The 14348-nt window shown below is 42.0% G+C and overlaps 1 protein-coding gene across 4 annotated transcripts in view; it reads right to left on the bottom strand.

Moving 5' to 3' along the window:
• The window catches only part of LOC310696746 (lysozyme C-like), a 161622-nt gene that overhangs the window by 74689 nt on the left and 72585 nt on the right, over positions 1 to 14348 (bottom strand). For 3 of the 4 annotated variants that reach the window (XM_083482677.1, XM_083482676.1, XM_083482678.1), the window contains exons 4-5: positions 1415 to 1490; positions 3 to 219 (exon numbers count right to left, since the gene is read on the bottom strand). In XM_083482677.1, the coding sequence (XP_083338803.1) occupies positions 78 to 219; positions 1415 to 1490 (218 nt within the window). In that variant the 3' untranslated portion in view covers positions 3 to 77. Of the gene's footprint in view, positions 1 to 2; positions 220 to 1414; positions 1491 to 14348 lie in introns of those variants that run through there. The other variant, XM_083482679.1, reaches the window with a different exon arrangement.

The following is a 14348-nucleotide window of genomic DNA, read 5'->3' as shown; positions in this document are numbered from 1 at the left end:
AGCACTTTTATCATTGATTGGCTTTTATTTCTTTTTGGAAGACTTAAAACACAATGAAAGAATTCCCAGTTAGTTTTTTAATTAAAATGTATGTGGACTTCCTTTTTCTTCCCGTACAATACTAAGTTTTTGAACCAGGACTGATATTCCAAAAAATAAGAGCATGAGAGATGCAGAATGCTGAGGGCTCCTCTGCTGCAGTTTACTTGATAATGTGTCCTAAAGGCACAGAAAAAGAGGGGAGGGGTTGCACATCAGCATTCTTTATGAGCAGGATTTGGCCAATGTACACATGGGAACATTACAAACAAGAAAAGAATATTGATGACGCAGTAAAAACTGGGCTGTGAACTTTTCAGTGCTGCAGCACAAAACTAGAGGTAGAACAATAAATTGGGACATGCTCCCCACGTGCTCTGATACTGTAGTTGTCATGACTAGTAGCCATTGACAGTCCTCTTATCTTCTGTGGGCCAGCCCTGATGTAAAACCATAAATCAGGGCAGGTCCAGGCTTGTCCTAGCAGAACAAAACAAATTGGGGGTGATTTGTGAGTGCCTGGTGATGTGAAAGGTGAATTTAGCAGAATAATAACCTCAAATTATTATTATCTCCCCAAAGCTTGAACCTACTGACTGGATAGTATGCCAAAACTCACTGAGGGAAATTTTTATTTTGAACTCAGAACTAAAACTCTGCAAAGATAATAGGAAAGAATGCAGGTGCAAGAGATTTAATAGCAAAGAAATGAGTATCCATATTTATTTTATACTTAGCAAAATAATTGTCACAAGCCTCACAGTGGTATCAGGCTTGGGTTGGCAGGATCTGACACCGAGGAGGGAGGAAACACAGGGGGAAAGGAAACCTGGGCTGGAGGAACACCCTGACTTCAGCTGACTTTTCCTCACTTACATGGAGGAGCCTTTGCCTGTATATTTTGGACATGAGGCCGGGCAATAAACACCCTCATCTTGCATGAGCAGCACCTATTCCAAAACAGATTACCCTATATGGAAATGCCCTTAATATTCATCGTGTATCGTATTTCGGCAACCCTTTTCATAACAGAATGACCCAAAGGAACTTCTATGTGTTGGTGTACCTTAATAATAATAATAATATCTTTATTGTCATTGCCCCCTCTCGGGGACAACAAAATTACCTAAGCATATTCCTTAAGCATATGAGGATTTTGAAGTGAAAAGATTGCAGATTTACTTTATCATGAAAGATCTTGCATATATCTCTTAAAACTATATTTACTTACTACAAAAGCAATGATTTGTGTCTCTTACTTTCATCCCTTAATAAAGGGCCTTTAAAAACAGTTTTTTGTTTTCTGCTTTGACTTGATTACATCATTTCCCCCGGCTGCTCATTCTGATAAAGCAGGAAAGCTGATGTCACTCACCAATACTCCAGTCCTTTCTCGGTGATAACCTTCTTAAGGCACCTTACATCATCTGCAATATCATCATCGAGGAGATCTGTAGAGGAGAATGATGAAGACAAGTTAACCAAGACCAAACCTGAGCCCAGATATAGATCCCAACTGAGGCCTTAAAGGCACAAGAAATGTATCTCTGGTGATAGGGGGTCATAGACATTCAGTGATTCAGAGAAAGCTCTTGGTAGGCTTATCTCCTCCCAGTTTGTTTCCTCCTGGTTGACATGATAAGGCATGATGCTTCATAATAACAATGAACATAACCTCCAACATGTTGAGCACCCAGACCAGGATGTGTTTCTTCCTGGCCGTGCTCCCACGTGAGTTACATCACCTGCACGAGATCACAGAACCCAAAAGACTCATTTTTTCCAGTGCTGTGCTCTCCTGGCATGCAAAAACATGTGTGTCAGGGTGCTGCAAGAGATTGTGGCCCCCCAAAAGTGCTTTTTCAGGATGATATTGCAGCACTCAAAATGGCCGCCATGCTCGTGCGAAAAAACGGGATGTCCTGGGACACTTGCAAGGTATGAACAAATATCATAAGAATGACAGATTAATATGCAGTAAGAAACCACCCTGCATGTCAACAAGCACAGGGGCCCTCTAGGGTGGTCAACAACCTTTTTCAGCCGTGGGCTGGTCCACCATCCCTCAGACCATCTGGTGGGCCAGACTATATTTTTTTTTGGGGGGGGGGGGAGGATGAACGAATTCCTATGCCCCACAAATACCCTAGAGATGCATTTTAAAGAAAAGCACACATTCTACTCATGTAAAAACACGCTGATTGCTGGACTGTCCGCGGGCTTAGGTTGCCTACCCCTATTCTAGAGGACAATTCTCTTACTTGAAGATGTTTTCTATTTGAGGGCAGTGGCGTAGGAAGGTCAGGTGGTACCCGGTGCGGAAAACTTCTTCTCACCCCCACCCCACATTGATTTATTTTATTTTAATTTTGTAAAATGGTTGTAAAAATGGTTTGACTTTATTTCATATTTTCTTACAAAGGAATGTTGCTCCCTTCCAAGGCCTTTTCCAACTGGCCCAGGGGGTGGGGCCCAGGCCCTCACACTCCCAGCTACAAAGGTGCAGAGTTGTTCTGCTATTGCTTTCCTGTTCCAAGTGTCTAATGTGTTTTAAAATGTCCTTAAGCAGTCAGTGGCACTTTAAGTTGTTTCTTCTCCTCCCCCCCCCTTTCCTCTGTTGGGGTGGGTGGGATGGATATCTGGTTGGGGATTAATTTTCATCTGATTCCCTGGTGGCCCGCTGGAATGTGGAGTTAACTAGGGCTATCGACTGTCTGTCTCCCAAGCACCCTCTCCAATTGCATGGAGCCCGGACAGCCCTGTGGTTTCCCCCAGAGATGAGGGCAAGGAAACAATTGCTGAGACGACTAGAGCGCCGGTGGCAGAGAACTCATTCTGAACCGGACCAGACACGGGTTACAGCTCAACGTCAAGCGTACCAAGCGGCGATAGCCACGGCGAAGACTTTCTTCACTGCCTCTATTGCATCTGCAGAAAATAGTAGCAGGAGACTCTTTCAGGTGGTCCACAATTTAACAGAACCACCTTTACCACCGGGGCCTTGTAAAGACCCCAAGATCTCCTGCAACGATTTTGCAAAGTTTTTTGCAGATAAAATCACTCATATTCGGAAGGAGCTAGATACCACCGTGGGAGCAGGGCTGGGGCGGGAGAGTGCTAGAGCCCTGTCTGGTCAAGTTGTATGGAATCAATTTCAATCCGTTACCCCCGAGGATGTGGACAGGCTGCTTGGACGTGTGAAACCAACCACCTGTCTCCTTGATCCTTGCCCATCCTGGCTAATAAAAGCAAGCCGGGAAGGGCTGGGCGATGGGCTCTGCAGGGTGGTGAATGCTTCCCTCTGTGAGGGAGCTTTCCCAGACCCGCTGAAAGAGGCGGTCATTAAACCGCTTCTTAAAAAAACATCTTTAGACCCAGCCAGTATGGCCAACTATCGCCCAGTCTCAAATATTCCATTCTTGGGAAGGTGATTGAGAGGGTGGATGCTGAACGCCTGGAGAATGCAGACCATTTGGATCCCTTCCAATCGGGATTCAGGCTTCACCATGGGACTGAAACTGCCTTGGTCGTGCTGGTCGATGATCTCTGGTGGGCTATGGACAAAGGTGAAAGCTGTTTTCTAGTTCTGCTGGCTCTCTCAGTGGCTTTTGTTACAATCGATCATAACATCCTTCTGGACCATCTAGAGGGCACTGTTATTACAGTGGTTCCACTCTTTCCTCCAGGCAGTGTCCAGAAAATGGGGGGGGGTGAGTGTTCAGACCCCGGGGCCCTCACTTGTGGGGTGCCTCAGGGTTCTGTCCTCTCCCCCATGCTTTTTAACATCTACATGATGCTGCTGGGAGAGACCATCAGGGGGTTTGGGCTGGGTATCCATCAATATGCGGATGATACCCAGCTCTACCTCTCTTTCAAATCAGAACCAGTGAAGGCGGTGAAGGTCCTGTGTGAATGTCTAGAGGCGGTTGGAGGATGGATGGCGGCTAATGGATTGAGGTTGAATCCTGACAAAACAGAAGTACTGTTTTTGGGGTACAGGGGGCCGGCTGGTATGGATGACTCCCTGGTCCTGAATGGGGTAACTGTGCCTCTGAAGGACCAGGTGCGCAGCCTGGGAGTCATTTTGGACTCACAGCTGTCCATGGAGATGCAGGTCAATTCTGTGTCCAGGGCAGCTGTTTACCAGCTCCATCTGGTACACAGGCTGAGACCCTACTTGCCCACGGACTGTCTCACCAGAGTGTTGCAAGCGCTAGTTATCTCCTGCTTGGACTACTGCAATGCGCTCTACGTGAGGCTACCTACCTTTAAAGGTTACCCAGAAACTGCAATTAATCCAAAATGTAGCAGCTAGACTTCCAGTTGGTCGCCCAGTAATGGCAGACGGGAGCTCTTTTGGCTAAAATAGCCCCAGCGCAGTGAAGCAAGGAGAGACCGCAAGAGTGATGCGTTCCCCTGGGGAAAACCTCAGATTGGGCATTCTGAGGACCTGGTGATCCGGTGGGTGCCTTCTGGCGACTCCCCCACTCCCCCGGTAAGCTCGTAGGAGCCCCAAGAGCAAGTGGGGTCAGAGACGCGGCACAGCGGAAACGACTGCTTCCTTCACAGTGCGAAGCTCCGAGTCTGGGGTTCGTGAGCGGCCAATTCCTTCAAAAAAAAAAAGGACTTAACATTTGGAACTGTAAGTAAAGGATAAAGTTTAAATTTGATCAAGATTAGCAGGGAAAAGGGGATTTAAAAACGGAGGTCGATCCCTTTCGTTGAACTAAAGTAGAGTCGGTAAACAAGGACCGAAGCCTCAATAGTAAAAAGACTGTTTGAAAGTTTGCAAGTCAAATCTAATGCCCCCCTTCTGCAGGGGGAAGGGGGGAATTACTTTAAGTTTAAAAAACCCTGAGAGACTGTGATTAAAGTAAAGAAGCTCCTTCATTCTGCTGCGGACCCCCGGGACGGAAAGGCTAGACTCCATTGTGACATCACAATGGAAGGTGAAACATTTGATTTTCGTTTCCATTGACTGTTATTTTGTATCCTGCTGCTGTCTGGACACTTTTTAAAGTAGCTAAAAGTATCTGTTACCTCCAGGATTGTCTGTTAAATTCCAAAAGGGACTTGGAAAATTTCTTTTACAGCCTGGCTTTTAACAACTAAGAACAGGGGTGCTGCGGGCTGCCTGGGCTGGCACCTGTGGGACTGGTGGTGGGAATCTGTTTTTCTCTCTCACTCCACTAAACTGTGGGACTGAACTTGAAATTCTTGAGTGCTGACTAACCAGATAAGGGAACTGGAAGACATGGCTCTAAAAGTGCAGCCTTTGAGGAATCGGTAATGAAAATCAGAGACAATACAAATCGTAATACAGAGGGTATAGAAAAATTGAATAAAAAGTTTGAAGATTTAAGTGTTGAACTGAAAGAGGCGAAGAATGAGATTACAACACATGAGACAAGGTTGGCACAGCTTGAGACAGTTAGAGTTTCAGATTTGGAATGAATACAATATGAAAATTCAAATTCTATTGCATTTCGTCAGATGAAGGAATGGGAATCTCATCTAAGATTGAGAGGGGTCCCTCAATTGGAAGAAGAGCCACTCAGGGAGTGTTTGACAGACCATTTTGTGGCGTGGTGGGACTTGAAAAAGGAAGAAGTTGAACTGTGGATAGAAAAAGCCTATAGGTTTGGCCCCAAAAAGGATTCAAAAATAACTTATGACTGCATAGTGGTCTTCAAGACCAAGGAACAAAGAGATATCATTTTGGGACTGCAAAAAAAGTTTTAGAAATTCAAGATAAACCCATTGTCCTTTTCAAAGAGATTCCTAGACACTTCTTGAACCTGAGATCCAGTTTCACAGAATTGGCAAACATCTTGAGGAGGAAAAATATCTTCTTCAGGTAGGAATTCCCAGAGGGTCTTTCCTTCAAATTTGGAGGAAGAAAGCAAATAATGACTATGCTACCACTCAGTGGATTTGTAACTGGCTGACTGACCGAACCCAAAGGGTGCTCATCAATGGTTCCTCTTCATCCTGGAGAAGAGTGACTAGTGGGGTGCCACAGGGTTCTGTCTTGGGCCCGGTCTTATTCAACATCTTTATCAACGACTTGGATGATGGACTCAAGGGCATCCTGATCAAATTTGCAGATGACACCAAACTGGGAGGGGTGGCTAACACCCCAGAGGACAGGATCACACTTCAAAACGACCTTGACAGATTAGAGAACTGGGCAAAAACAAACAAGATGAATTTTAACAGGGAGAAATGTAAAGTATTGCACTTGGGCAAAAAAAATGAGAGGCACAAATACAAGATGGGGGACACCTGGCTTGTGAAAATGTATATGTGTATATGTGAAAAGGATCTAGGAGTCTTGGTTGACCACAAACTTGACATGAGCCAACAGTGTGACGCGGCAGCTAAGAAAGCCGATGCAATTCTGGGCTGCATCAATAGGAGTATAGCATCTAGATCAAGGGAAGTAATAGTGCCACTGTATTCTGCTCTGGTCAGACCTCACCTGGAGTACTGTGTCCAGTTCTGGGCACCACAATTCAAGAAGGACACTGACAAACTGGAACGTGTCCAGAGGAGGGCAACCAAAATGGTCAAAGGCCTGGAAACGATGCCTTATGAGGAACGGCTAAGGGAGCTGGGCATGTTTAGCCTGGAGAAGAGGAGGTTAAGGGGTGATATGATAGCCATGTTCAAATATATAAAAGGATGTCACATGGAGGAGGGAGAAAGGTTGTTTTCTGCTGCTCCAGAGAAGCGGACACGGACTTCCGGTCGGCGCCAGTGTTTAATGGCGGTCCTTGCCTCGAGCTCCGAGGGAGGACTGCTCCGCAAGTTCGGGTCTGACCCGCTACGGCGAGCGGGGGACCCCTAAAATTACAGGTGCTGAAGCCTGTAAACAAGGAGACTCGGCGGGCACCTTTTGCGCCCCCCGGTACTGTGAAAGAGCCTTTTTAAAGGCTACGGAGCGGCATCGGGTGTGAGCGCGGTGCTGAGAGTCGTCACCCAGCCTGCGGAGTGAAGCCGCGTCGCCATTGAACAGAGAGCGCCGATTCCTTCCTGAAATTGAATTTGGACTGCAAAACCCGTGAGTAAGATTGACAGACGGAACGGGACATTTAAAGTGGAATTTTGAAATTTGGCTGAAAACGGGAAAGGCAAAAAGTAAGGAAGTCTGCCTCCCCGGACTGCATGTAAATAAAGCAACGAAAGAACAAAGCTGCATTTAAATGAAGGTTAACTTCTAAGCTGTTTAAAACCAGACATCGGACTTAAACTTCCCCCCAGTAAGCAGGAGAAGGGGGGGAGTAAAAGTGAAACTTATAAACCTGCTTGAAGGAGCGGAGGGAAGAGATCTTCCACTGTCAAAACCCTGAGTCGGGCTGCCGGAGTAAGCACCGGGCAACTGAACTGTCAACTTAACCTGGATACAAAGTTGGGGTTTTGACTGAGACAAAGTTATAAGACTTTAATGAAGTTATTTTGTGAACATTTGAGGATATTGAAACTGTAAAAAGTGTTTTGACTGTGGACTTTTGGACTCTGTTTTTGGATTCTTTGTTCCCTACCTTATGTGTCTCTGACTTTCTAAACTGGATACAATTAAATGCTCCCTCTAGAGGACTTAAAGAAAATTTGTTACTGTGAGAGGGAAAGAGTGGAATTTTCCACTTCTAAGCCTTTCCTGTGAGAATTGACCTTGAGGACATGAGTAGCCAACCAGATGAGATAACAACTAGATCCAAAGCAAAACAAACCCAGCAAACTCAAAAGAAAAGGGGTTCTATGCAAGGCACAATACCAGCTGGATAGGAAAAAGCACCAACTGCATCTATGGAGTCAATGACACAGGCATTGCTCAAAATAAACCAGTCTTTGGAAGCACTGACAAAGCAGTCAGCGGAGAATACAAAAAAATTGAATGACCTGACAACAAGATTGGACTTGAACACGGCAAGCGTAGCCTCTAATACAGACTCTATAAATAAACTTATTCAAGAAAATTCAGAAACAAGAAAGATTGCTCAAAGTGCAAAAGACACAGCAGAAGAAACTAAGAGGGAGCTTGCACCAATTACAAAAAAGGTGAATGAACATGATGCAACCCTGTCTTTGTGGGAACTTCAGAGAAAGGAGAAAAATCTTAAATTAAGATCAGTTCCAGAGGAGGAGAAAGACAGTCTTGCAGAATTCCTCACATAAAATATTCTGGAATTTTGGCAGGACGAATTTCAGGAGGAAGAATTTGAAATAACAACGGCCTTCCGGTTGGGCAGAAGGCAAGGCAAGAAGCCTAGGGATTGCTTGATTACATTGAGATCTAAAGAAGAAAGAGACAAAATACTAAATCTACATTACCAAAAGGCTCTTGTAATCCAGAACTGTCAAGTTCAGATCTTTAAAGACATCCCTAAATACATTTTGGAGGTGAGGGCCTACTACAAAGATTTGGTTTACCTTCTGAAGAAGAACAGCATACCTTTCAGGTGGGAGTTCCCACAAGGACTGTCTTTTAACTACACAGGAAGGAAGATCAAAATAAAAACAGTTCAAGACAAAGAATTTTTTTTGGAAAGAAACCAGGAGGATCTACAGAAAGGAACAGTAGACACAACAGTAGAGAAAGAACCGACAGATATTGCAAATCTCTCATTTGGACTTTTACTACCATCGGAGGAGGAACAAAAACTTGGAGCAGTTGGAGGAGTAGGTACATAGTACCAAAATGTCTCTGCAACTTCTTAGTTGGAATTGTAATGGTCTTAACCTCCCCAGGAAGAGGCGCCAAGTCTTTCACATTTTGAAAAGAGAGCAATTGGACTTAATTTGCCTACAAGAAACGCATGTGACCAGGACACATAGGAAACTACTTATAAACAAGAGGCTTGGACAAGAATTCATCTCATCAGATAAAGTTAAAAAAAGAGGTGTTGTGATTTATGCAAAAGAGAAATTGGCTCCTAAAATGATCTTTAAAGACGAACAAGGAAGATACCTGGCAATAGAAATACAAGTTCAAGGGGAAAAAATTATGATATTGGGAATATACGCACCAAATGAGGGGAAGGCGGAATTTTTCAAGAAGTTGCATGAGACTTTAATGGACTATCTGGACTTTAAAATTATAATGATGGGAGACATGAATGGTGTTGTCTCCACTAACATGGATAAGGCACAGAGACAGATAATCTCCAACGATGGGAGACTTCCAAAGACCTTTTTTGAAATGACTGAAACACTGGACTTGATTGACATCTGGAGAGTAAAGAACCCTCTGGAGAGGGAGGGAACTTTCTTTTCTGAAGCAAAGATGACCTGGACAAGGATTGACCAAATTTGGGTAACTAGTTGTATGGTACTGAAGATAAAAAAAGCAGAAATCTGCCCAAAGACTTGCTCTGACCATAACGCAGTGAAGATAGAGATGAAACTAACAACAACTGGAACCTTCAGATGGAGGATGAATGACACCCTATTTAGAGATGAAGAGATTTACAAAAAGGCCCAAAAAGCACTGAAAGACTATTTTGAAATAAATTTGAGAACTGATGTGGAAAAAAGAACAATTTGGGACGCTAGCAAGGCCGTGATGCGAGGTTTCCTAATACAACAAAACTCCATAAAGAGGAAAAAACAGAATGAGAGAAAAGAAAAACTTTTGGAAAAGATAAAAGAAGCCGAAAAGAAATTGAGGTCCAAACCAAAGTCTCATGAGATTTTGAGAGAAATAAAGTATTATCAGACACAATATATGGAACTGATGAATCAAGAGATAGAATGGAAGATAAAGCAAATGAGACAAAGAACATTTGAATCGGCAGACAAATGTGGGAAACTCCTGTCATGGCAACTGAAAAAGAGACAAAAACTGAATACTGTGACAAGTTTGGAAATGGAAGGAAAAGTTATCCACAAACCAAATGAGATAAATAACTGTTTCCAAAGTTTCTTTAGGAAACTATATGCACAAGGGCCGGTTAATGAGCAGGAAATAGAAGAATTTATTAAAAAGCACGGATTACCAAAGATCTCAGATCAAAGTACAGTGGTGCCCCGCAAGACGAAATTAATTCGTTCCGCAATTTTTGTTGTTTAGCGAATTTTTCGTCTTGCGAAGCACGAAATCCCATAGGAATGCATTGAAAATCAATTAATGCGTTCCTATGGTCAAAAAAAGTCCAAACAAAGCCAAATTTGGTACAACAACAGTTTATTAACTGCTCTTTAAAGTCACACATACTGTAAAGAGCAGTTCAAAAATTTAAGGGAAAATAAATTAACTTTATAAACAAAACATGTCTTTGTTTTTAGTCAAAGAAAAAAAGTCGCGAGACGTTTTCGTCTTGCGAAGCAAGCCCATAGGGGAAATTCGTCTTGCGAGGCAAATCGCGAACGGAAAAACCTTTCGTCTAGCGAGTTTTTTGTCTTGTGAGGCATTCGTCTTGCGGGGCACCACTGTAAAAGGATTTTGAATGAGAAAATAACAGGACAAGAAATAGAGGACGCCATTCAGAAGATGAAACTGGGAAAATCTCCAGGCCCAGATGGTTTGACTGCTAGATATTACAAGGCACTGAAGGAATGGATAATACAACCACTGAAGGAAGTTTGTAATGAAATTTTGGAAGGGAAAAAGGCACCCGAATCGTGGAAAGAAGCTTTTATTTCACTTATACCGAAAACAGAGACTGAAAAGAATCAGGTCAAAAACTACCGCCCTATATCATTACTCAATGTGGATTACAAAATTTTTGCAGACATTTTAGCAAAAAGACTGAAGAGAGTTTTGGTGCAGGAGATTCATAAGGACCAAACAGGCTTTCTCCCAGGGAGACATATGTCAGACAATGTAAGGAACATTATAGACATTTTAGAGTTGTTGGAAGTAAAGATTAATAGAAAAGCAGTGATAATTTTTGTGGATGCGGAGAAAGCCTTTGATAACATTTGTTGGACCTTTATGAAGAAGAATCTTCAAGGGATGGGGGTAGGCCAAAGATTTGAAAACGGTATAGGTGCTATATACTCTAAGCAAAAAGCAAAGTTGATCGTTAATAATGTGGTAACGGAAGAGATTCCTATAGAAAAAGGTACACGACAGGGATGCCCAATATCACCCTTACTTTTCATAACAGTCCTGGAGGTCTTGCTGAACATGATTAGAGGGGACCAATTGGTTAAAGGTGTTCAGCTCGGAGCAAAAGACTATAAATTAAGGGCATTTGCAGATGATTTGGTATTGACTTTGCAACAGCCAGAGACTAGTACTAAAAGAGTCTTAGAACTAATTGACAAATTTGGTCAAGTAGCAGGATTTAAACTGAACATGCAAAAAACCAAAGTGTTAGAGAAAAATCTAACAATGGCAGAAAAAGACAAGTTTCAGAGGGAAACAGGTTTAACAATAACAAAAAAGGTGAAATATCTGGGTGTGAACTTGACTTCTAAAAATGTAAACTTATTTAAAGACAATTATGACAAATGTTGGACAGAGGTGAAGAAAGATCTAGAAATATGGTCAAGGTTGAGACTTTCCTTGTTAGGCCGAGTTGCTGTCATCAAGATGAATGTATTGCCTAGAATGTTGTTTTTATTCCAGACACTCCAGATCTTGGATAAGATGGACTGTTTCAAGAGGTGGCAAAAAGACATATCAAAATTTGTCTGGCAGGGCAAAAAGCCCAGAATAACCTTTAAGATTTTAACTGATGCAAAAAACAGAGGGGGTTTTGCCCTGCCGGACTTGAGACTTTATTATGAATCGGCAGCTTTTTGCTGGCTGAAACAATGGCTACTTCTTGAGAATACAGACATTTTGGATCTGGAAGGGTATGACAATAGATTTGGTTGGCATGCATATATATGGTATGACAAGGTAAAATTGCATAAAGGCTTTAAAAACCATATTGTGAGGAAAGCACTGTATAATGTTTGGATAAGATATAAAGATTTGCTGGAAAGTAAAACCCCTAGGTGGTTATCACCAATGGAGGCTAAAGAGATAAAAAAACTAAATATGGAGTCCAATTGGCCAAAATATTGTGAAATTTTAGAACAAGATGGTGAAAGAGTTAAATTGCAGAGTTTTGACAAATTAAAGTCAAATTTGTCTTTGACTGGTTGCACTACCATCAGATAAACGAGGTATTTAAACAGGACAGGAAAATAGGTTTTCAGATGGAGAGGTCGAAATTAGAAATAGAACTGCTAGAACCCAATACTAAGAACTTGTCGAGAATGTACAATTTGCTGCTGAAGTGGAATACACAAGATCAAACAGTAAAATCAGCCATGATTAAATGGGCACAAGACATAGGTCATGACATAATGTTTGATGACTGGGAACAGTTATGGAATACAGGTATTAAGTTTACAGCTTGTAATGCATTAAGAGAGAATATAATGAAAATGATCTATAGGTGGTACATGACCCCAGTCAAACTTGCAAAAATTTATCATCTGCCCAGTAACAAATGTTGGAAATGTAATGAGACTGAAGGTACCTTCTATCACCTTTGGTGGACCTGCCCGAAGGTAAAGGCCTACTGGGAAATGATCTATAATGAAATTAAAAAGGTCCTTAAATGGACATTTTTGAAAAAGCCAGAGGCCTTTCTCCTGGGCATGGTAGGCCAATTGGTGCCAAGGAAGGACAAAACATTTTTTATGTATGCTACCACAGCGGCAAGAATTCTTCTGGCAAAGTATTGGAAGACGCAGCAGCTACCTACTTTGGAAGAATGGCAAGCGAAGGTGATCGAGTATATGGGAATGGCAGAGATGACCGGCAGAATCCGTGACCAGGGGAGAGAGACGGTGGAAGAAGATTGGAAGAAATTCAAAAAATATCTTAAAGACTGTTGTAAAATTGATGATGGCTGAGATGTTATGGTTATAAGAAATAGAGAATTGCAGCTGTAAATCATAACTTTAAAGAATGCAGAACGAAAATGAGCGAATTAACTGAACGAAGGGTTGCTGAGAAAGGGTTAACATAAGGATGCAGAAAAAGGGAGGTATGGGGAAGTCCGGGAAAGAAGGTGTATGAAAATAAGTTTAAGAAATTATACATGTTTATTTGTTTGTATGTTCTGTATGGTTTTGTTTTGTTATTTGTTTTATTATATGTTTGGAAAATTAATAAAAAATATTTAAAAACAACAACAACAGAGAAGCGGACACGGAGCAATGGATCCAAACTACAAGAAAGAAGATTCCACCTAAACATTAGGAAGAACTTCCTGACAGTAAGAGCTGTTTGACAGTGGAATTTGCTGCCAAGGAGTGTGGTGGAGTCTCCTACTTTGGAGGTCTTTAAGCAGAGGCTTGACAACCATATGTCAGGAGTGCTCTGATGGTGTTTCCTGCTTGGCAGGGGGTTGGACTCGATGGCCCTTGTGGTCTCTTCCAACTCTATGATTCTATGATTCTATGAATTAAGACTGTTCGAGAGAAGGACAGATTTCTGCAAAAGTACTTGGTGGAACTTGGACTGGAAAGCCTGCAGCTGCCGGGGTAGGAGCGGTGACCCCTTAATCTAACATCATGGCTTTGAGAATTTATTCTTGGAATGTTAATGGCTTAATCTCCTCAGAAAAGGAGACAGGTTTACTATGTTTTGGAAAAGCAGAATTTGGATGTAATTTGTTTACAGGAAACACATTACAAGGCTACATAGAAAAATTTTATCAAATAAAAAACTCGATCAAGAATTTATTTCTTCAGATAAAGTGAAAAAAAAGAGGAGTGGTTTTCTATATCAAAGAAAAATGGAACCCAAAATTGATCTTTAAAGAGGAGGGGGGAAGATACATTCCAGTGGAAATTACAGCACAAGGTGAAAAATATTTGTTACTGGGAATCTATGCAGCAAATCAGAATTCTTAAAAAACTTGGAAACAAGTCTTTTGGAACACTTGGATTACAAATTAAATTTAATGGGAGATTTGAATGGAGTGGCATCTACCTTAATGGACAGAACTCAGAGGCAGAAAATATTAAATGCTGGCAGACTACCTAAAACTTTCTTTGAAATAACTGACAAATTCGACCTGTCAGACATATGGAGAGTTAGAAATCCAACTGAAAAAGACTTCACATTCTATGCAGATGCAAATTTATCATTTTCGAGAATCGATTATTTATGGATATCCAGAGACCTGGTTCCTAAAGTATCAAAAACGGAAATTTGCCCTAAAACTTGCTCAGATCATAATGCAGTTTTTATGGAATTGAAAATGTCCTTATAGGGTTCTTTCAGATGGAGAATGAATGATTATTTGTTGAGGAGTACCCAGATTGTAAATAAAGCCCAAAAAGCCCTAAAGGACTAT

The sequence above is a fragment of the Podarcis liolepis genome (genome assembly GCF_965112155.1).
Source record: "Podarcis liolepis genome assembly, chromosome: 17".
NCBI classification, from domain to species: Eukaryota; Metazoa; Chordata; class Lepidosauria; order Squamata; family Lacertidae; genus Podarcis; species Podarcis liolepis.
Note: the sequence above shows the minus strand (reverse complement) of the source record. Positions and strands in the feature narration are given on the sequence as shown.